The 23,012-nt window shown below is 38.3% G+C and overlaps 2 protein-coding genes across 4 annotated transcripts in view; one reads left to right on the forward strand and one right to left on the reverse strand.

Moving 5' to 3' along the window:
- Window positions 1-5,268: 5,268 nt before the first annotated feature.
- Window positions 5,269-23,012, reverse strand: part of LOC124709140 (outer dense fiber protein 3) — a 108,197-nt gene continuing 90,453 nt past the window's right edge. For 2 of the 3 annotated variants that reach the window (XM_047240813.1, XM_047240811.1), the window contains exons 7-8: window positions 20,573-20,707; window positions 5,269-6,490 (exon numbers count right to left, since the gene is read on the reverse strand). In XM_047240813.1, the coding sequence (XP_047096769.1) occupies window positions 20,573-20,707 (135 nt within the window). In that variant the 3' untranslated portion in view covers window positions 5,269-6,490. The remainder of the gene's footprint in view (window positions 6,491-20,572; window positions 20,708-23,012) is intronic. The other variant, XM_047240812.1, reaches the window with a different exon arrangement.
- The window catches only part of LOC124709141, a 105,056-nt gene continuing 93,003 nt past the window's right edge, over window positions 10,960-23,012 (forward strand). The window contains exon 1 of the mRNA XM_047240814.1: window positions 10,960-11,070. Within this exon, the coding sequence (XP_047096770.1) occupies window positions 11,015-11,070 (56 nt within the window). The 5' untranslated portion in view covers window positions 10,960-11,014. The remainder of the gene's footprint in view (window positions 11,071-23,012) is intronic.

Genomic DNA, 23,012 nt, shown 5'->3' on the forward strand with positions numbered 1-23,012 from the left:
CCATTCCACTCCCGAACAGCGCGCGGGAAAAACGAACACCTAAACCTTTCTGTTCGAGCTCTGATTTATCTTATTTTATTTTGATGATCATTCCTACCTATGTAGGTTTGGCTCAGCAAAATATTTTCACATTCGGAAGAGAAAGTTGGTGACTGAAATTTCGTAAATAGATCTTGCCACGACGAAAAACGTCTTTGCTTTAATGACTTCCATCCCAACTAGCGTATCATATCTGCCACACTCTCTCTATAGTTGTATAATCCTGTGCATCTGTCCTATGACCCTTCTTGAAAATGGGAGTAACCTGTGCTTTTTTCCACTTTCTAGGTACCCTCCAGTGATCCATGAGAAACTACTGCTAGAGGGGGAGCAAGTTCTTTCATGTGATATCTGTACAATATCACAAGTATCTCAGTTAGTCCAAGTGTCTTTCCTCTATTGAACAGTTTTAGTTGATTTTCTAATCCATAATTACTTGTATTATTATCTATCATCTCGCCAGTCACACAAGTTTTGATAGTAAGTACCCTATTACAATTTTCTATGTTGAAACAGTTTCAGAAGACCAAATTCAGTATTTAAGGCCTCTCTTTGTCATCTTTCAGTTTGGAAACAGTATGGTCACTGAGTGACTGAAGTCCGTTTACTGACTACATAGGACTAAATTTCTTAGTCAGATGGTTGACGAAATTTTGCTTTCAATTTCTTTGAATGCTTCTCATACTGATTTCCTTATGCTCATTTCCACTTCGTTCAGCTTTTGTTTATTAACTATGCTTCTATGATGAAGCTCTCTTTGCTTTTGTAGCCACTTTCTAATGTGGTTATTGAGTCACAGTGGGTCTTTCCCATCCACTCAGAAAGAGGCAGCATAGTGGTTAGTATACTTGATTTGCATTCAGGAGGATGGCAGTTCCAATATCCATCTGGCCATACAGGTGCTGGGATGGTTCCTCTGAAACACCACAGCCAATTTCCTTCCTTAATCTGTCTCCAGTGACATTGTTGATAGGATGTTAAACTCTAATTTTTGTCCCTTTTGCTGTTCTTTAAAACCTCGTGCAGAACATATTGATCTACAGCATATTGAGAAATGCTTTTGAATTTTACCTATTTATATTCCTCACTTCATCCTCAGAGCTAAATATTTGATGTTCATTCCTCACATACTCTGTAATTTGTATCCTATCATTCTTTCTAAGCAAAAATATTTCCCTGCCTTTCTTATTATTCCTTGTAACATCCATAGTCATGGTCACTGATGCCCTGCTCTTTGTTAATCAGTTTGGAAAGTTCAGGTCTGTTTGTTGCTGGGATGTCTAAGAGAATGCGTTCAAGAGTCACTTTTCGTAAGTGGTTGTGCAAAAATAAGGAAACACTGCAAGAAATGCTTGTTTAAACATAAATAGAGATCCAGTCAATCCTGCAGGTTTAGCTGTTGTATTCGACCTGTACAGTGTCATCAGTACATTGCAGTCATTAGCCGTCATCAGAACAGTGTTCCATATAACTGTGAGTTAAGTGGGTTAATTGTTGACGGTTGCATGGTGGGTGCTTCTGTAACCACGGGAGTCAAATTGTACGGTGTTTCAAGAGGCACTGTTTTGAAGATTTATACCTCATACAGAAAAGCACCATCCACGTGTTTGTTGAGTGATTGTAATGAAAAGTAAGAGGGCGACAGCTGCAAAAGTCATTTCACACAGTTTCTAATGTTGGCCGAGTTTCTTGGGCAGCCATATTGTGGTATTCCACAGGCCTCATGATTATTCCACAAGGTCACATTACTACCAAGGATTATGTGACCATTTTAGCTGACCAGGTCCATCCCACAGTGGTGATGCTGTGTTTTAAGAGAGCAGGGCCCCTTTTAACACAGCTCAGCTTGTCCAGGAACGGTTTTGTGAGCATGAGAATGATTTTTTGCGTATCTTCTGGCCACGGCAGTCACCAGACTCAGTGTTATTGACCTTTGTGGTGTACTTTGAAGAAAAGGATGTGTGATCGCTATCCACCATCATTGTTACCTGAAGTTGTTACTATTTTGCAGGAAGAATAGTGTAAGAGTCCATAGAAAACCATACAGGAACTGTATTTATCCATTTTGAGATGACTGGAAGCTGTTTTGAATGCCTGTAGGTTTCCTGCATCATATTAGCCATGATAATGTGTTGTGTTTTTGGTGTTTCCACATTTTTGTCCACCCCCTGGATCCACTTACCAAAAAATACAGTATCCTACAGTACAGGTCCATACGTCTTGCACCAGTTTCGACAAGCATGATTCTGCCATTCTCTACTCACGTATTATGAAAGTATGATCATGAAACTTACTTGTGCGATTCTTTCTGTGCATTCTGAAGCACTCTGCCACTACAGCTCCTTATGCAGGTCTATAAAGCATTCATTTACCATATTTGATCCAACTTTGATACTTAACCTCACCACATTATTTTACATTTGGGATCAGGAATAGACTCACTAGATATTATCAAATTCTTGGTGTCAACCAACTTTGTGTTACTGATCCTATCTGTTCATTATTACCTTTAATAGGCAACATTAATTTTGGTACATTACCATGAAGGGTGTTCACACAATTTACTAATAACACATTAATATTTTCTCTACTCTCTCTGTGAAGGCAAATGTATTCTAAGAGTAATGTAGCTGATCTATCTTTGGATTTGAAAAGGAATTTCATCACTGATCACAAGGAGAGATTCCTCAAACCTTAAAATACCAATGGGCATGTCACATGTACTCTACTTTTCAGGTAACTGCTTCCCTTGTGTAGTACACAACCACCTATTGAGGGAGGCCATACAAAAATGAAATGTGTGTATGTCACTTGTAGCCAAGAGTCCCTTCCTGGGGAGTTTGGATGCCTGGTGCAAGTCTTCTTATTTTGGTGACTTCCATGTCAGCGATGAAATGATGAGACACACACACACACAAAAATAAAAACCCTGAGCTGGCCAGAAATTGAACCCAGGACCTTGTGATCAAGAGTCAGCAGAAATAACTGTAAGACCACAAGCTGCCATTGGAGGCCATACAATTTTCTGCCCAATAGTGGAAATCATGAATTTTGCATCAGAGGTCATTGCAGAATCATCTAAGCCTCTGGCTTAGACCCTCCACTCGGCTCCTATCAACAGTGGGTATGTGAGCTGCACTTGACTCCATGTGTGATGCCAACTATTTTCACCAACCCAGCCACTGCCTAAAGGTGGTGAGGATGGCCTCAGAAAAGCAGTTGCCACAGTTTGTAGCTTTTTGCATGCAATCTTTTCAGTAGCTACCTGCATATCCATTCCACATCTCAAACGAGACCTCTTAGCAAGTGGACTGAGTGCAAACTGCCGTTCTTTACTGACCTACATGCTTTTCATCTGAGGAGTTCCATTTTCTGCCTGTGTTGGAGCTCCCAATAACCCTTTGACAGAAAAATTGGCCATTGGTCCAAGAGATGAAGCATCCCGTTCTGTCTCAGATGAAATATCAGCATGGGGCAGCACTTTGAACGTGTTGCTAAAGCAAAGGGGGCAGTTGTGTGGCCAGTTTCCACTTTTACCCTTCGGCCAGAGATACACCAATCCACTGCTGTCCACCACTTGCTCTAGCGTGAGGATGAACTGGTCAGATAATGAGCTTATGGGGAGAGACAGTGACAGCGGGGTTTGCAACAGGTTCCAGCAGCATCAAAGCAGCTGTGCCCCAACATCATTGCAGCTGAGAGCAGCAGCCTGGAGTCTGTCAACCATGGCCAACGAAGCTTCTAGCTGTTTCCAGATTTTGACCAGTTCTTTTTGTAACCACACACAACAGATACAGTTCCTATCCATTTCATACTGTATAAAAAAAAATTATAAAATCATGCAAAAAGTATATTAACCGAAACAGTCGGGACTAATTGAGAAAGGGCAGACAGACCACAGAAGGAGGTAAAAGTACACAACCGTGGTACTACTAAAGTTATGATGTGCATGCAATGTGGACCAGGAAAAAGCACTAAAATCTGCTTGACAGAGAGCTCATTCTCCACTAAAGATCACTAAATATGCAACCTCTTAGGGCAAAATAAATAACAATTCTGAAAACAAGACATACAAACAGCTACAGTTTGCTAGACAGTCAGGTCATAGAAACACTAATGTACAAGAAAATTACACAAGCACTTAGAAAATTTTTAACACTACTGAACATGGATAAACATACAGATGTCAGTCACTTCTTCAAAGAAGCACATGACAAAAACATTAACTAAATGCTGTTTGCAAACAGGAACTGCTGCTATTGATTATTGCTCTTGCCTCTTTCACTGAAGCTCTGCTGTACTTGTGCTACAAAGCATACCTGAGTTATAGTCCAGAAATTAATCCTGGATGCAGGTTTTTCATTCAGAATCCAATCTTACTCTGTTATATATAATTATTTTAACATGAAATTTTTCCTAGAAGAAGTATTCCTGCATAGTTAATAAAGAAATGTCTATTGTTTACAGGCATTGGTAATGTTGAGTATTGAGACAGTGGTAAGAAAGCCAGATACCCTGGTATGAGTTCCATTCTTTGTTGCAATGTGGTGTTATGATTGGAAATAGAGCTTTTATTTCAATTTTTGAAACGTTTATGTTCTACATTCTACCAGCGCTTGATATCAATTATGTGAATATGTAGTTTTGATGATGTGTTTTATTAATGTTTGGAAGTAGCATTGTCATGTATTTTCCGAGATATTTTAGGAGTACAAACATCCTTACTTTTGTTTAATCATTCATTTTCTTGCCATCTGCTAAGTGCACAAAACAAATTTGAAGTGGAGAACTATATTTTCTTGTTCTCATGTAGGTCTATGTCACTTGTTTTAGTGAGAATCAGACAACAAATCCAAAGATTCAACATTTGATCTCCACTTGTTACTAGGATGTTTTCCATTATTTATTGCTGCCTTCTGTTCGTGCAGTGGAATGTGTACGAGAAAAATTCTATTTTGCAATGTTTGGATTCCATATTAAACAGTAAGCCTCCCTATAAAAGGCTGAGTAAGTGAGTTAATAGATCTGAGGAAGACATGAGCACACAATTACAAGACCATGTCTAGTACAGAATTGTGATATTCAAACCAATCTTCACACTTTATTTCTCAATATTCAGAAAAGTGGAAAAATATATTTCAAGATTGTCTTACAACAATCAGTATTAATTAAAAGTGTACAGTGTATTATTTTATGTAATTGTGGTAAAGGTATAAAAATAAAGTTTAATTGAAATTTAGCAATGACTTTATTGTTATTAACAGAAATGAGCATCACATTTTGGCATAATCTTTCCTATAGTCACAAACATCAATAACAATATGCAAAACTTAACAGTATATTATATAAGTAACAAGCCATCAGAATATTCTGAACAAAAGGAACTCTTCATTGACAAGAAGTCCTTCACCTGCAGTGTTATAAAACAGAACATAATTCACAGCAAGTATTAAAATTGATCTCCTGACTTGTTAGGATGTGTGTTACTGAAGCCTCATCTTGTTACATTAACAAATACAGTAGATAAATCAGAATGGATGGATGATTTCTATGTAAAATGAGAAATGTAAATGACAGTTCAATATTACAAGATAACAGTGTATATAACATTAAATTTAACACAGTGTAAATAACAGTGGCAACAGAACAGTTATTAATATGTCCTGAATTTTACCCAAGTACACACATTTTACAAATATTTTCCTTCATTAATAGTTAGTAGACAAAAAGTTCATCTATAAAAATATACTTTCAAAGGCTTATTTATGAAGTCCATACATTTTTTTTCCAAATGATGTGCTTCGCCTACTTACAAATATTTTAGCAATAGAGTCATTCACAGCAGCTCTTGTGTGCAAGCTTTGTCAGTATCTATTGAATGTCAAAAGTGCTTGTTTGTTTTTTAGCAAGAAACCAAAGGACTTCCCTGCAAATAACCTCATTAGTGCCATGCCTTACTACTGTTCTGTAGTGGAGTTCTACTGCAGTAAAAGACATTTAGGAATGGATTTCACCCTTCTAACTATGTATGACAAAGTATATAAAATAACAAATTGGAAAGATGAATATATTTCTTTAATATTGAATGATACTGCTTATAGCAGGTTAGCTAAACTAAGCAAACTGCAGTTGATATTTAATGTATACGGTTTGCTGTTATAAGCTATCTTGCTAAACATAAGCTCACTCTGAGGCACATTATAGAATGAAATTTGTCGTATTGCTGAAAATATCATTCCACAAGTTAAATTAATAGTTCTCCAAAAACAACGGCTAAAATATTTGCAGTACAGTAGCTTCCTTGAAGTGTCATACATATAAATAGATGAAACGCCTCTTATTTTGAAATCAGACATGGTTGGATTTTCTACACCATCTGCCCCTTCAGGTACCCAAGGTAAGGAGAATGCTTGATGCCAAAGCTGTAGTTTGGCAGTGTGTCCAGCTTCACCTATAAGAATAATAATTGGACATTTCACTTTAAAAACTGCAGCATATTATGCAACCAAAATGGAAATAAATAAGCAATTTTATTTTGGTAATTGGGTAAATATGGCATACTAGTAACTCACATTAGCATTCTGTTAAAAAAGGAAGGAAAACTTACACAGTGAAATAAATATTTTTTTTTTTTTTTTTTTTTTTTTTAGTTTTTAATCCTTTCAGTGCCAGACATTTTCTCAAAAGATCATGTTAAAAGTGTCATGCAATTTTACAGTAAAATGCAGACCTCTCCCATACTTGCAATAAAATCTAAACTGTTGCATAAAGGAATGTATTTATTTTTTAATTTTTAGAGAATGCTACTGGCTACAGTAATATGTGCAATACACATTGTTAAAGAACATTTTCAGAGAAAAAAAAAATTTCATGATGGGGTTTACTGAAAAAAATTAAAACATTATTTCAGTTTACTCTGAGACCCATCAAATTATGATATACTCAAAAAATTCAGGTATATATGGAATCTCTGTAGTTTCCTTAACAAAAACATCATAAAGGAATACAAAATTTTTTATTACACTAAGGAAAAAAATCAAAAAGAACATAAAATTACAAAAAAATTGTTTTGCTCTGAATGTCTTCTCAGTCATAAATCACTGACAAATGTTGCAGTTATGGCAACTACTTGCACACCTGCTGACCAACACATGAAGAATGCTGTCCTTTCTTGCAACAAACACTGCAGTAGCATTCCTTTCTCCCTGGAAGAGTCTCTACACCATATACTGTTGGAGTAGGTACATTTATATCAATTGCACTTGTGGTTGCAGCCCTTGCCTGAAACCACTGTTGAGAAAGTTTGCAAATGACTATGCTGTTCAACTTCAGCCATGTCAATGGTTTGTCATTGGAGTGTAGGCTTTCCTTACACAAATTCATATGCATTCAGGAACATCCTAGTTATTATGCTGAATGCTACCTTCTTCCACATCTTGACATTCTCTTCTCCTCTAAATAGCAGTATGCCACCATATCAAATGAGACAATGCCATACATATACTTATTATATTCAAAAATTAGATCTGGTTTCTTGACCAACTGTCTATTGTGAATTGTTTTTTCTGATGTAGCAGAGGATGATGTACTCACAAGGAGGACTGGGTTTCTCTGTGATTTCCTCTGTCTGAAGCCACAGAGAAGTATAAGCGATATCCTGAAAAACTTTAGCTGACCCACAGCATAATTCGACAGAAGACCACATTGCAGGAATTTTCTGTTTCTTCTAACTGTTCCTGTTACATAAGTGCCAACTGAACACAGCTTTTCTGCCAGAAGAATAGATGTAAAAAAGTTATCACAGAACACATGGTAAACCTTTTTTATGTAGCGCTAGTACTTTCATTACTACTACATATCCCAGGCCATTATCTTTTATTTCATTTTTGTGATCATCACTTTTTGCACCACGGTATACATAAAACGCTAGGCAGTAATTTACTACTGAATCACATAGCATCCAAAATTTGACTCCCTACCTGTGATGATGTTTATTGGGGAGGTACTGGATTAGCTGTGAGTGCGCCTTTGTCCCAACAAGACTTTTATCAACGCTCAGTTCCTAGTCTGTAGTGGCGACGGAAAACACTGTTGGCAATATCCACCAACACTTGAAATTTGGCTGTTGGATCATATAATGGGTGAACAGGAGGACGAAGTTTCGAATTGTCTACAAAATGTAAGAACAACTGAAACCCGTTGCGTGAAAACATTTGCGAAAACCACAGTGTGAGCAGGTTTGCATCAGTTGACCAATAACTAAACACCGCCTTTTTTATCAGTCCCATATTCAAAATCACTAGTATAAAAGCCCTCATTTCTGCTACAGTTGTTGGTTGCCACTGTTTGATTCTCGAGTTTGGTGGTAAATGCATTGACTGAATCCTGGCGAGCGTATCTGGTAGTCACCATGATCGTAAGAAGCTGCTGCGAAAAGAACAAACTGAAAAAATCAATTGGTGTGACGTTTGCTGGTATATGTTTAGGGCCTGGTAGTTCTACATAAACAAAGCTTGTGTCTAGTGAAGCAGGGGATAGAACCCGTGACCAATGACGTTAAAATTGGCCAGAGAGCATTTAGTACACAGATGAAAGAGCTGACAAGACTGTTCAGAAACAAAGGAATACGAGAGACGAAAAATATAGTTGACATATATACAGGCCAGTAGTATTTTCTCGTCAAGGATATCGCGTGTTTGTATCGTATTATTTCTCTGGAAAATGTAGGGGAGAAAATGGATGCAAAATATTGGTAGCATAGACTACATCACGTCGCATATTTGAGTTGTATCTCGAACCTCATTCGAGCTGTATTGCTTAAGTGCAGTACTGGTTACAAGTTTGGCGTATGTCGATTTCTTCGTTTTCACTAGCATTAGTGTCCTGTTGTTCAGCGGAAGTAAGTATCCCCTGCTTCACTAAACCCTAAATGAAGCATGGGATACAAATTTTACATTTGCAACCTATACCTCAGTTGAACTACGCGAAGAGGCAATACGATGACACATATACAATTTGTATCCTGTACTTCACTACGGAGTACATAAAAATAGACGTATTGGTGTAATACAACAACGAAATACGTCAAAATGGTCAAATACAGTAAAAGAAGAAAATGAAAACGACGAGTACTTCCTAAAATAACCGAAGCTCGCCTACAAAGGCATCAACAAAAACCACACACACACACACACACACACACACACACACACACACACACACACACACACACACACACACCAACCCCCATCCTAATGTGAACTTCGCTAACATATTTCGGACAGTAAATTTGCCCAACGTGTTTAATAAAACATTTAAACAGGCAATATGTTCGGGGAATAGTATGTCTCCACGAATACTCGTCTAGGTGACTTTTAAGTGCGGAAATCTGGCGTTTCTCTTTCCCTACAAGAGATTTCACAGCTAGCCAACAACCCTCTATACTATTTGTGCAAGCCCCTGTGGATAATGATCTAAACTCAATATTGTGATTTACTACGAGATGTTGATAACCCCTTTACTCTAAATCCCTATATGAAGGAAACCCATCTGAAATTACAATGGAACCCTCTGCAACGTGATCTTCAATTAAGCTGACCAAAACTTGCTTCCTTCGAGTGGGCACTACTTTGAACACTACATCGTCACACTGTTGACCTGAAACTACTGCCCCTCAAACTCATAATCCCACCGAAGGTCTCCCCCTGTTGTACTTCCTTTTGCCAAAATGTGATTCGTCAATTTCCACCATAACACCCGGTCCCCTGTACTTCATGTACTCCCCACACACTTCCCTACAAAAAGAATACCAATCCACAACTGTACGCTTACTCACACGACATTCATCCACACACAGCCACACAGGGTATCTCAAACACCAACAGTAAGTGATTTTCATAATGCCCTACAAGGCGACCTTAGATTTTTCGAACCACATCCCTCTTCTAATGGATCGCCACAACCTATCTCTGCTGCAGCGCCATACGAATTAGTCGTTAGTACGGCGACGAGATACACTTGTGAGGCGCATATGTTCGCCGCACTCGCGACGTCGAACATATTCGGCAATGAGACGACGCATTTGCAAAAAACAAATCGTGGCCAACATGTCTTCGCCCATAGCCTCTCGTAAACCATCAAGGTTCATTGCAATTGATAAATCCATACCTACAAACGAAAATGAGATACTAAAAATTGTTCTAAAATAAGAAACTAATAGTCCAAATTACATCAATATCACCAAGAATGAAACTAAGTACCGAATGAATTATAAACAACCAATTAATTTAATAAAAGCACACGAGGAATGTTTTCAGCAATATGAAGCGGTCTGTTTTAGAATCACATACAATTTTTTAAAAGTATAATGATACCGCTTATCGGAAACACAGAGTTGTTTCGTTATCTATGGCTCGAAGTGAAGACATTACTATCTATGAGTAATATATGACGTCATTGGTCAAAGCCGACGGGTTGTATCCCCTGCTTCACTAGATCCTAAAGCTTGGAGGGGGCGGATTGTCTGATGCCTCATCCATTATTTCAACGAAAGTATTTGCACTGCAATTCAGTTGTGTTTGGTCGTCGTCATTTGCTGACGCACAATCGTCACTTGAAGGAGAAAACAACGAGTCCTCTTCTCCACCGGACATCTCATAATCCGATACACTTTCTGCAAATTCATCTTCACTTTCACTGCTTGCGATATTATTGCCTAAATCACTCGCATCCAACCGCAACTTCTTACATGACGATGCCACGCTGCCGCGAAATAGTCGATCAAATAAACAACACCAGAGAAGTTTATTTTAATCGACATATCGCACTGACAATCGATCAGAAGATCGATATGCAGTGCCTTCGACCTTCCTTCGCTAGGAAATACTAACAACTTTGCCTTCAAGCGCGGAAAAAATGAACTAGAAGGCCATCACGATCAGATCGTTACTGGCATTTTTCGCCCAAAATCGGGATCATGATGACATCGTATTTGGCACTAAAAGGGTTAATCCCTGGCCAGCTGGCCCTTAGGTGAGTTTCTCGTTACTCTTATCAGACAGACAAGTGGGAAACAGTTATTTTGTCTAGCTGAGTAAATCATTAGATACATTACATAAGTTTCAATGGTTGTAGTGCTTGAAAAGACCCTGATCTTCAGATAGAGACCACACCACTATAGTCACTTTTGACCATTATTATTGTGATTAGCACAATTGTTAATTCCACAACTATTTCATCGGCAAAAAATTACATAAGTTTTGCAGTTTTAATTAGTTAACTGGCTTTTTCTTTTGTCATTGGGTGGTTCAGATTCAATGACAGTCACTTAACACTCTTTGTTTTATTGAACAAAACCAATCTTTTTTTAAGTTAAAATTCTAGGACATAAGGTAGAACTGACTTCAAGACATAATTAAATTATATTGAGTGATTTACCAGTACTTGCTGATTCCTAAACCAATAATTCTACAATTGATCGGAGCCTGATAAAGCAAACTTTGTAGCGAGAATACTGATATACACTTCCCAGAGTTAATCTTTCATTTGCAGTGGAGTGTGAAATGTTTTGAAACTTCCTGGCGGATTAAAATTTGTGCTGGAATAGGACTCTAATTGAGATCCTTACCATTATTGGGGAATGTCCTTATTGACTGAACTCAACTAAGAATCTGAGACCCATCATCAAAACTTTGCTTCTGCTAGTTCCTCTTATACTTTCCAAACTTCACAGAAGCTCTTCTGTATACATATCTGGATGAGGACAGTTTTAATCTGCAAGAAGTTTCAGTAGACACTTTACTTAATTATTTGTCAATTTTTAATCCTGGATGGCAACACAGTAGATGATGCTGCTCTGCCACGTTAATGGTAACACATCTTGTTATGAATTCCATGTAATTTTGTGAAGAATTCAGTGGAAGTTTTATGAAATTGGTCACTATAAGATTTGAGGGGCAGGAGTAGGATGCACCAGATAATTAGTTTTAGGACTGTGTATATCGCTTTGTATTATATAATTTTGTGTCAAACTTGGTAAACAGTTGAAGTAGTTTTTGTGCCTTTTGCTCACCTCAAAAAATTCATCAGTGTACAGGGTGATTATAATTAAAGTTTCAAAATGATTGCCTATTGAAGTCGGAGGGGTCCAAACGATACATATCGAGCGTGCGATAGTAAATCGATTATCGAAGTCTCATGGCGGGTGTTGTGATGGATTATTTGTGATCGTCATTTCTATCAGTTTTTCGTTGTTCCTTTAGTTCGTGTACGTTACATTCGCGCCATAATTATTTGTGATTTGATTGGGAAACCCACACAGTTTCTGTTGATAGCGAGTATAATGTCTGCTGATTCTCACGTTTCTTCTGCGGATTGTCTGACATGGACAACACTAATTCCGTGCATATCCAGCATAGACAAATGTTTGACTTTTTGCTGCAAATATGGACTTCTCCCAGACGAGGAAAGGAGGGACTGTGTTGACTGTGGTGCTGCGAAGTCTGTAAAACTTTGTAAGAGGAGTGTCAACACCGAGATACCATTGAAATTTCATTGCGGACTTTGCGGAAGCAAACCAGCATCAGGAAAAATACGTGGTTCGAGTCCTCCAAATTATTCATTCGGGCGAGTGTAATTCTTGTGTCGTGCTGGATTCGAGATTACACGTTGGAAGCCACAGCATCAGAAAGGAGTTATCTGCAAATTCTGTGTGTGACTGTTTCGGGTTTCACCAAGAAGTCTGTTAGGTGGTAGTGACAAATGATAGTGTGCCAATTGTCGGAGAGAATAAAATTGTAGAAGTAGACAAATCTCATATTGCTAGACGAAAGAACCAGAAAGGACGACCTTATAAAAGTGAAATAGATCATATTTTGGAATTGGTGGGATAGAAAGAGAGTCGCGCAAGTTGTGAGGGTATTGTCCCGAGACAAGGTGACTTTAGTGAGTCTCATAAAACACTTCATACTGCCTTGAACAAAAGTCATCACAGATGGGTTTCAGTTGTACAAGACTCTAAAAGCTGAAGGGTTCAATCACGAATTCATGAACCATTCTGTGGAGTTCGTCTCTTTGGATGACGCCAGTGTCCACACCCAGAATATTGAGCGGCTGTGGAAGTCTGTCAAGTCTACCATAAAAAGAGAAGGGCATCCAGGACAAAGAGACGAACTGTACTTGTTCCAGTACCTATACTTCCACAACTTGCGTTTGCAGGGGAAAGTCGATGCATGCAACACTCTACCGATATTCATGCGTGATATTGGCAGAGTTTACCCTGGCTGCAGGAAAAAAGAAATTGCCCCTGTAGCTTATACATCACACGGACTGTCACAAGACGATAACACTGATGACGAATAAGATAAGTCGTCTCCTTTGAATTTACAAGTGCTTCTCTAACGCTTTTCTTTTGTCGTTACCGAGCGAGGTGGCGCAGTGGTTAGCACACTGGACTCGCATTCGGGAGGATGATCCTGATTTAGGTTTTCCGTGATTTCCCTAAATCGCTTCAGGCAAATGCCGGGATGGTTCCTTTGAAAGGGCACGGCCGATTTCCTTCCCCATCCTTCCCTCACCCGAGCTTGCGCTCTGTCTCTAATGACCTCGTTGTTGACGGGACGTTAAACACTAATCTCCTCCTCCTCTTTTGTCGTTGCTGTAGTGACAAATTCAAACATACTCTTAACCCCCACCACGAGACTTCCATAATTGATTTACTATCGCATGTTTGATATGTATGATTTGGACCCCTCCGACTTCAATAGGCAATCATTCTTTGAAATTACCAATAATACCACTGGTCATTATGATGTCAAATTGCAATGGAATATTATCGGAGAAAGGGGAAAATGTATGGCAGAAGAAAAAAAATAGTGTCAAAATTGATCAATAGGTGGCGCTGTATGTGGCAGAATACATAAATAAAAAGACCTTTCATGTGCATGACCCATTGAAGCTGGTATAAACACGCTGGGTATACAGCTTTTCCTTCTTTGGCGTTTGAGACATCTGCCATGACTGTCTCAATGCGGGATCATTCTCTGCTTGTAAAGCTGTATTACAAGAATGATGACTGTGCACATGTTGCTCTGCAAAAGCTCCGGACACTGAAGGGTTTGAAAAAAGGTGTTGGCCCGATGACTGCCACGAGTCTGGAGAAAATGATTGGAAATTCAAAAAGACTGGTTCTTTTGGTGTCCAGCCTGGTAGAGGGAGGAAACGAACAGATTTAACATCAGTGGAAGCAGTGACCACGGTAATGCAGCAGGAGACGAGTGGTGGTGTGCAAACGTGTAGTGCGGGAATGATTGCCCGAGCATTGAACATACCCATGAGCTTGGTGTGTAAAATGCTTTGAAACATCCCTGTTTTCTTCCCATTCAAAATTACCCATGTGCACGAGTTACTTCCTGTTGACCTGCCAGCAAGAGAGACTTTTGCTTTAGAATTTCTTGCTTACATGGAAGTGGACAACAATTGGCCGTGGAAGATTTTGTGGACAGAGGAGGCCCATTTCCATCTGACGGTGTATGTCAATACACAGAATTGTTGAATAAGGGCAACGGAAAATCTACACGCAAATTAACCAGCACCACTTCATCCTGAAAAGGTCACTGTGTGTTGCGGGTTTACGGCATCATTTATCATATGGTCATATGAGACAGGTGCTTCTGATTCTTTACCTCTACCATCACTGGTAAGCACTTTGAGTATATTTTGCACAACCACATCATTCCAGGTCTCCGACAGTGTGGATGGGATCATTTTATGCAAGATGGTGCACCTCCACACACTGCAAATGCAGTTAAGCAGCTGCTGAAGCACCATTCCGGAAATGCTAGAATTACCAGCCGCCATTTCCCTACAGTCTGACCATCCCGATCACCTTATCTTAATCCGTGTGATTTCTGGCTGTGGGGTATCTGAAAGATGTTGTGTGCAGTGTTCCGATTGCAAACTTAGCTGCGTTGAAGGCACACATTGTGCAGCACATTCTGAACGTGACCCAAGAAACACTTTGATCAGATGTGAAACTTGCTGTTTCTTGATTTCAACTTGTTGCAGAAAATGGTGGACAGCATTTGAATATGTTTTGTGCCAGTCACACGGAAATTAATAATCCCATCTGATTTGGATTGACGCTTTTTATGCGGTTTTAGGCCTCAGGTGAATTAAGAACTGATGTAATTGATGCTTTTTATGCAGTGTTTGGCTCCAGAACAATTAAAAACCAATGTAATTGATGCTTTTTATGCGGTTTTTGGCTTCAGGACAATTAAAACTGATTTTTCCTATCCGATGTGATATGATCTTGCAGTAGTGGATGGACTTACGTAACTAACAGTATCATGTCTGTACACCCATGCATGCTGAATAGTACAGTTTGTTTAATGTCAAACATACACCTTAGGCTTTGTCGTACGATTCATTTGTCATTTGTAGTCGACCACTATTAAATTATGATGCTTACAGGGCCATCTATTGTAACTATTTATTTTTCTTCTGCCATACATTTCCCCCCTTCTCCAATAATATTCCATTGCAATTTGGGAAATACGGAAGCGTCCGATCCCGCCCGTCTGCTTTGACCCATGACGTCACAAATATGGCGGAAACAAAAACAAACACACACACTTTCCACAAGAAGCCTAATGACACTAACGTGACAAGCGCGGGAAATGAGGTGTTTTGGGTGGGGGCAAACTAAATATAAACAAATTTAGACACCTTGCGTAGCTACAACGTGTAAGTGAAGACAGCCACGCATGAATACCCACCCACCTCCCCAGGGGTCGTAACCCCTGCAACCTATAGAAGATAAAGATGCTTCAGTAGCTGATTAGTGTTTTTTGTCTTTTTAAAAAAAAATCTCACGGGATAGAACGAACAGATCAGAAAGATAAATATAATAAACTAAAACAGAAATTCGAGGAAACAGATAATTAAAATAAGTAATAAGTGTTTTTAAATTAAAAAAAAAAAATCTCACGAGATAGAACGAACAGATCAGAAAAGTAAATAAAATAAGATAAAACAGAACTGGAGACAGCCACACTCAAACCAAACTCCGCGCCGTCATGACGTCACACACGACAACACCCTTACGTCACGGGTCAAAGCCGACGCGTGGGATCGGACGCTTCTGTTGACCCGCAATTTGATGTCATTCTGACCAGTGGTGCTATTTCTACAGTGGTTTGAAAGTTTAATTATAATCATTCTGTATATTTGTTGGGAAAAATTTACTCTGTAGCTACATTAAATTGTAATAGGTTCCATTTTTAAATTTTGTTCTGCATTCCAGCTTTTCATAAACACACAAGTCTATTTTGGACACTCCCTCCCATCTGCCTGTCCTCCCCCCTCCCCCTCTCTTCACACACACAGTGTGTTGATTACACAACGAAGAAGTGCATTATTGGTTCTGGAACATTACAGATACCAGCTCAGATGTATGCAATAGTGTTAGTATGTGGCAAATTTCGCTGCTGAGACCTCTAAGGAACCTCATCATTATATTCTCATGTTCTCACTGCTCCTTATCTTTTCCTTTCTCTTTTGATCTCCCTTCTATCAGTTTGTGTTTTCTTTATAGTGCTTACTTCGGGCTTCTCACCCTACCTTTTCTTTTGTGACCTTCAGCTTTCATTTCTCTTTTGATTTTTTGTTGGCCTCATCTCTCACTCGATGATTTTTTTCTATACTGCTCATATTTATAATATAGTATGTTGGCTTTTTTTAGCCTATCTCATTTTTGTAGTGCTGATCTGCTTCCATCCCTTTTGCCTAGGAAAATGGCTCTCCATCTAGCTGCTTAAAATTTAAATCCTCCCTTTCTTCTCTTATATGGAATGCTCCAAGCATACCCTCCTGAAATACTTAATTATTTTGTAGCTGCAGAGCTTTCATTCGTTATTAATGCTATTAATCAGTCTTTTTATAGCTCACTGGCTGATTTGTTATTGCTTCCAAAGGATGTAGGATAGTCAACATCATTGTCCCAAGTGTACTTTGATGGAGACAAAGTGAAACTCATTTGCTATTTTCACTTCTCATCCCATCTGGTTAGTCTCTCGTGACTTCATTTCTGGGTGACTTTTTCTAACTCTGTCGCTTTCCTAAACGTCACCAGTCCTATTCCTTCACCCCTCTTCCTTCCCCTTCAACCCTTCTGCCAGGAGGAGGAGCCACTGGCTCTGAAAGCTTACATAATTTAATACCTTTAAATGTGTTTTCTTTTGCCACTGCTTGGTGAGTAGATTTTTTTTTTATCTATCCTTTCACATCATTTGTTATTTTGTCATATGTTCAGCACATGTCATCAAAAAGCCAGTATAATGTATATGAATAATGGCTCTGAAATAGGCACAGGTCATTGTCAGAGATGAAAATTGGAGTGTGGTTGTTACAGATGTATTTTCTGTACTAACACATTGGATATTGCTGCTTTTTTTGTTTTGGGTATTGTTATTGATACCACACTTATCTTTATTTCTGCTTCCAGTGCTGCTGCCATCCTTGCAGTGTCCACTATAATCATTTGCTTTATTCCCCAATGGTTCTCTCAATATACCAGTCAGTATCTGATAATTTTGGTATCAGTTTCTGGAATTTGTTCTTTAATTTAAATAACTAGAAAAGTAATACTTACATTATCAAATTATCCTCTGAGTCTTCGTAATGCATGTACACATGTTCCTTTCCTGATCCCGCACTTATTTTGGAGTCAAATTAAAAGAAAAGCAAATAACCCACTCACTACCTTTTCTTTCATCTTTTCATTAGAGCATCACAAACACATAAGGATTAATTCATTGTATCAGACACATGGTGATAATTTTAACGTATTGAAAGGTTAATTCTTTTGGGCCTAATTAGAATTGCTATTTCATGCAGTCTCTTAACATACTCGGCCTGCAGCAGCTTTCGTTGCCACAAACCATTGTTTCAGATTGCAGTTATCATCAAGTGTGATCTAAATTACTCTTGGTGTACCTCATTTCTAAGAAGTAAGCATTTCTTAAGGTGATTATGGGTATTTTGAAACTACATTTAAGAATGTTCCAAAGGACAACAACTTCCCTAATAGATCATAACATTCTCTTACATTGGTGGCAATAACCGTGCATTGTAAGCACACTTTTTTGTGCCCGAACTGGATTTACTGTATCAAACATTATTGTCTTCATTAGGATAGCAGCTAACAGTCAAAGAGATGATGGAAATCCAAATATATAAAATAATGATTTGGTTGTATCCATGTGACCGTAAGGACAGCCATCTGTGAACTTTGTTCAGCTCTGAAGTGTTACCTCTAATTTAAAAAAGTGTCTTAAAAGACAGACTGAAGTTGGTGGTTAAGTACTTCTCTCCTGAAACAATCATATTAGTCCAATACGTGGTGACCAGCTCTTACAAGTTATATAGCAGTAAATAATATGAAGTGACTGATAGGATGGCAATGGCTCACCACTATCACTGGCTTTGACTACCTTTTCATAGAGAATTTTAAGACTGTGCCATAAACTATTTTTCTCTGCCAGTCATAGGTTTTTCAATATGTAGATTTTACTACTCTCTCTTGGCCTCATGGCAGGATAGCATTGCAGTGTCATTAATAACGTGGATGGTTTGAAATACCATGGCTGCTCACATTTTACTGTCTAGCACTGGACTTAAATAGTGACTCATTTGTCCATTGTTACAACCTGCAACAGCCAGTGATAGGTACTGTCACAAAACATATTTGATGTGAGCAGAAGTGACTTCATGTGAATTTAAATACTTGTTTTGCAGTCTTGCCATGGAGAGCCATCAAAAACCAACTTTAGAGATGTTAAAATTAGAAGGTAACTACTCTCTGGGTTTGGCTCCCACGATTTGGATTATACTAGATTTGCTGAAACCTCTTTTTTTCCCACCATGTATTGTAAGTGCTTGACAAACAGATAGCAAGTACAAGTCCTGAAGACATCAGAGTTGCATGCCTTGGCAAAAATAATTCTAATCAATGGGATGACAAGATTTCTGTTTCTTTGATGTTAAAACTAACTCTTACCTCAGTTGTTTACCAGTGTGCATTACGCACTGTATTTAGGATGCGGAATAATAAACCACTAGTCATAAAATTTTCAACACAGATATTATACCCACTTAAGTTGTACTTTTTTATGCTTGAAGTTCTTTGCAATGATACTTTCTGTTACATAGAAAACACCAATTCCCTCACCAATATACACTGATGCGCGAAAACATTAGGACTGTTGCCCATCACAAGACTCATTGTCACCTGGTGGCTTTGCGAGCATGTGATGTGGTAATGAACACAAATGAATGGACCAAAGATGACTGGGGAATCATTCTAGTGGCCATAAGGGCAGAAAGCAGGGAAATCCACTTAATGAGTGACTTTGAAAAAAGGCTGATTGTTATGGCCCTGCACTTGGAAATGGTGAAGCTGGTTGGCTGTTTGCGAGCATTTGTGGAAACAGATTGAATGATTGCGGTTAGATGACGAGATGGTCAACATCAACACTATTCATGGAATGTGAAGGTTGGAGACTTGCCCACTCTGTAAAGCAGCATATGCAGTGATCTGTGACAAATGTAATACCAAAACACAATCTAGTGCAGACACAGTTGTTATGTAGGTGAGCCCTACATGTTCCCCTGTTAACCAAATGATATCATCAGTTATGACTGCAGTGGGCACAGGATTGTTTCATTCGGATCATGGATCAATGGAAACATATAACTTGGTTATATGAGTTACATGCCCATTACACCAGGTTATTGGTCGTGTCCAGATACGCCATTGTCCAAGCGAATGGCTACACAAAACATATGCCACATCAGAGAAGCAGGATGGTGGGAACGGTGTTATTATGTAGATGTCATTCACCTGGGCTCCCATGTGACCTGTGGTAGCAATTGAAGGCTCCATGACAGCTAGGATAACATGAATATTATTGCAGACTACATGCATCCCTCCATGATTGATGTTTTCCCCATCAGCAGTGGCATATTACAGTAAGATAATGCTCCTCTTACAAGTCCAGGATCATGCTACAGCAATTTAGGAGCATGATAGTGAACTCATGTTGGTGTCTAGGCCACCAAATGTGCCTGATCTGAACCTGATGGAACACATCTGTAACGCTGTTGGGCACCAGCCCTGCTCCCATACCATTGACCAGTAATTTACAGGAGTTATGCAACTTGTGTGTAGACATCTGGTGTATCATAGCTTCAGAAACATGCTGAAGACTTGTCAGATTCATGCCACGCGTAATTGCTGCTGTATTGTGTTCCAAATGTGGGCCAACATGTTGTGCAGGTGGTCATAATGTTTTGGCTCATCAGTGTAAAATTCAATTATAAAATAAGAAAGGGTAGAAACAAACGTGTAAACATAGAAGCATTTTGCATTCAGCACTCAAGCACAGCAGCAAACCTGTCCCATTTATGTGTCAAAGCAAAGCCAGAAAATTGCACCCTAACCCACAGCAAGCACCCACTAAGAGTGCTACGTTACCTAGCAGGAGCCCCTCCTGTGGCCACAGAGTTGCAGCTTCTGCTCAGCCAGCAAATCAGCCCTCGATGTCCCCACATATGGGGAGTGCTTGATTCCAAACGAATGAGCAGGGGCCCATGGCCTGTTGAGGGTTACCTGGTGCAACCCGTTGCAGTTACATAGTTAGTCTTTAATATAACTGTCAGTGCTGATGGAACACATTTCCATACCTCATTCATCTCTGGAAATTTTCTTTTAATATTCCTTGTTCAAAAGCATTATTGCAAAAATTAGTACAAATTTATTCAAGGCAAGATTAGTGCAGTAAAATTTATCAGGGTCTACTGGCTATATACTGTGCTCTTTGATTTCAACATATTTTGTACTTGTGGTTAAATCAATAAATGGGTTATTCAATAATACAATTACAAAAAAGCAATATACATTTGCACAGGGAATCAAATTAATTAGTTGCCTCTCAGATTGGTGTATTGTTATACTGTGCTGGTACTAAGTATTTGGTATTTCACTAACTGTTATAATAATAGTACAAAATTAATGTGATATGTTAACTAGTTCTGTATTTATTAGACTTGAAAATCACACTTCTAAATGAATATTGAATGTCATTTTAGCAATACAGCTTCACTCATGACAAAAACAATGAAATGATGATAACGGAATTTATAACCTGAAAAGTAGGCACATGTGTGGAAGGTAGAACAATAAATTGATAATTGAGTTTTGAACAGTTCACATCTTTCACTCCATAAAATTTATTTGTAGGAATGAGTAGCCTATCTAGAACTTAATTATTATTGTGAGTGAGATTTAGTACCTCAGACACATTGCTTTTTCTGTATTTGAAGGGGAGAGGATGTTAACACCTCACTGAAGAGAAAAGGAAGGCAGATAAGATTAATATCCTATCACCATCTATATCATTGAGAGGTGTAGCACTAGCTAAAAGAAGATGAGGAATGAAATTAGACATGGCCTTCCTGAGGAAATGATCCCAGTATTCACCTGAAGTGATTTCATAGAACCAAATAAAACTGATGATACTTAAACCATTCTGCTCTCAAATACTAGTCTATTGCCTTCACTACAGTGTCACACTGCTTGCTAATATATCTTTGACAGTAAGATTGTTAAAAACATACTACAAAATCAGCACTGAAAAGAATGAGAAGAAATTAAATTATGACATTCAGCACATACCTTTACCTAAGCTTATTTGGCATGTAGCAGAACATTCAAGTAATGGAGTATCAGTAGAACAACTTTCAAATGCAAATCTGCTTTTCTAATACTGTGCCAGTCACTTTGTCTCTTCACAAGGAAGTTGTGTCTTTGGGGAATCTGGTGGTTTTACTTATTTATTTATTTTTTAAATTAAATGTTTAAAACATATGCTAAAATAGTGATACATGATGATTATATTAATTGTTCAAACTAATTAGCAGGGATTGGCAATTAATTGCCTTCTTTATAAATATTAATAGAGTTCTTTAATTTTCCAACCAAGTAAGGTGGAACAGTTGTTAAGAAACTGAACTTGCATTTGGGAGGACAGCAGTTCAAATCCACATCCAACCATCCAAATTTAAGCCTTCTGTGTTTTTTTTTAATTCACTTCAGGTTAATACCAGGCTAGTTCCTTTGAAAAGGTCCATAGTCAGTTTCCTTTTCTGCACTTCTCCAACCCCCTAGATCTCTTTGATTTAATACATAATATATTTGTTCATACACATTCTTGGACAATTATTCTCTGATAGCGTTTATTATGAACTACTGGCAGTTCCAGTTAGACAGTGATATTTACCTTCTCTGGTATACTGAAAAGTAAATGCTGAAACATAAGTTATGGGTCCCAACTAGTTTTCAGAAATGAACATTTTTTCACATAATTGGATCTTTAAAACAATTAGTGTACAGTGTTCTGTTTGAAGATTTCTGTGTGTGTGTGTGTGTGTGTGTGTGTGTGTGTGTGTGTGTGTGTCACAAAGGTTAATTCTTTCTTCATTGTGTTAAGTAATTGTTGGTTATGAATTAAGCTGCTGATTACTTATGTTTCTGTACAAAATCTGTGCTAGCTTTATGTATGCTTGAAGCACATCTTCATTTTTAGAAAATAAGCACATTTCATGAACTTTGTTACATTTGTTAGGTGACTCGAACCCCCAGTAGTGTTACTGAAATCACAGATGACTCTTAATTACAGCATAACATACATCAATTGCTTGTGTTACTGATGGGTTTCCCTGTTTGTTAGAAGCAAGTGGTGACAAACAACAACAGACAGTCACTTATCAAACAGTGAGTTTTTACTTACCAAAACCATGACTATTTTGAATGAACTTAGTCATTTACATAACTTGTTGTCTTTATACAATATTCTCAGAAAGACACCTTGTATGAAGAATGCATACTGTTATAGATGAATGACTTCAGTCAGTAG

This window comes from Schistocerca piceifrons, chromosome 7 (genome assembly GCF_021461385.2).
Source record: "Schistocerca piceifrons isolate TAMUIC-IGC-003096 chromosome 7, iqSchPice1.1, whole genome shotgun sequence".
In the NCBI taxonomy this organism is placed as follows: Eukaryota; Metazoa; Arthropoda; class Insecta; order Orthoptera; family Acrididae; genus Schistocerca; species Schistocerca piceifrons.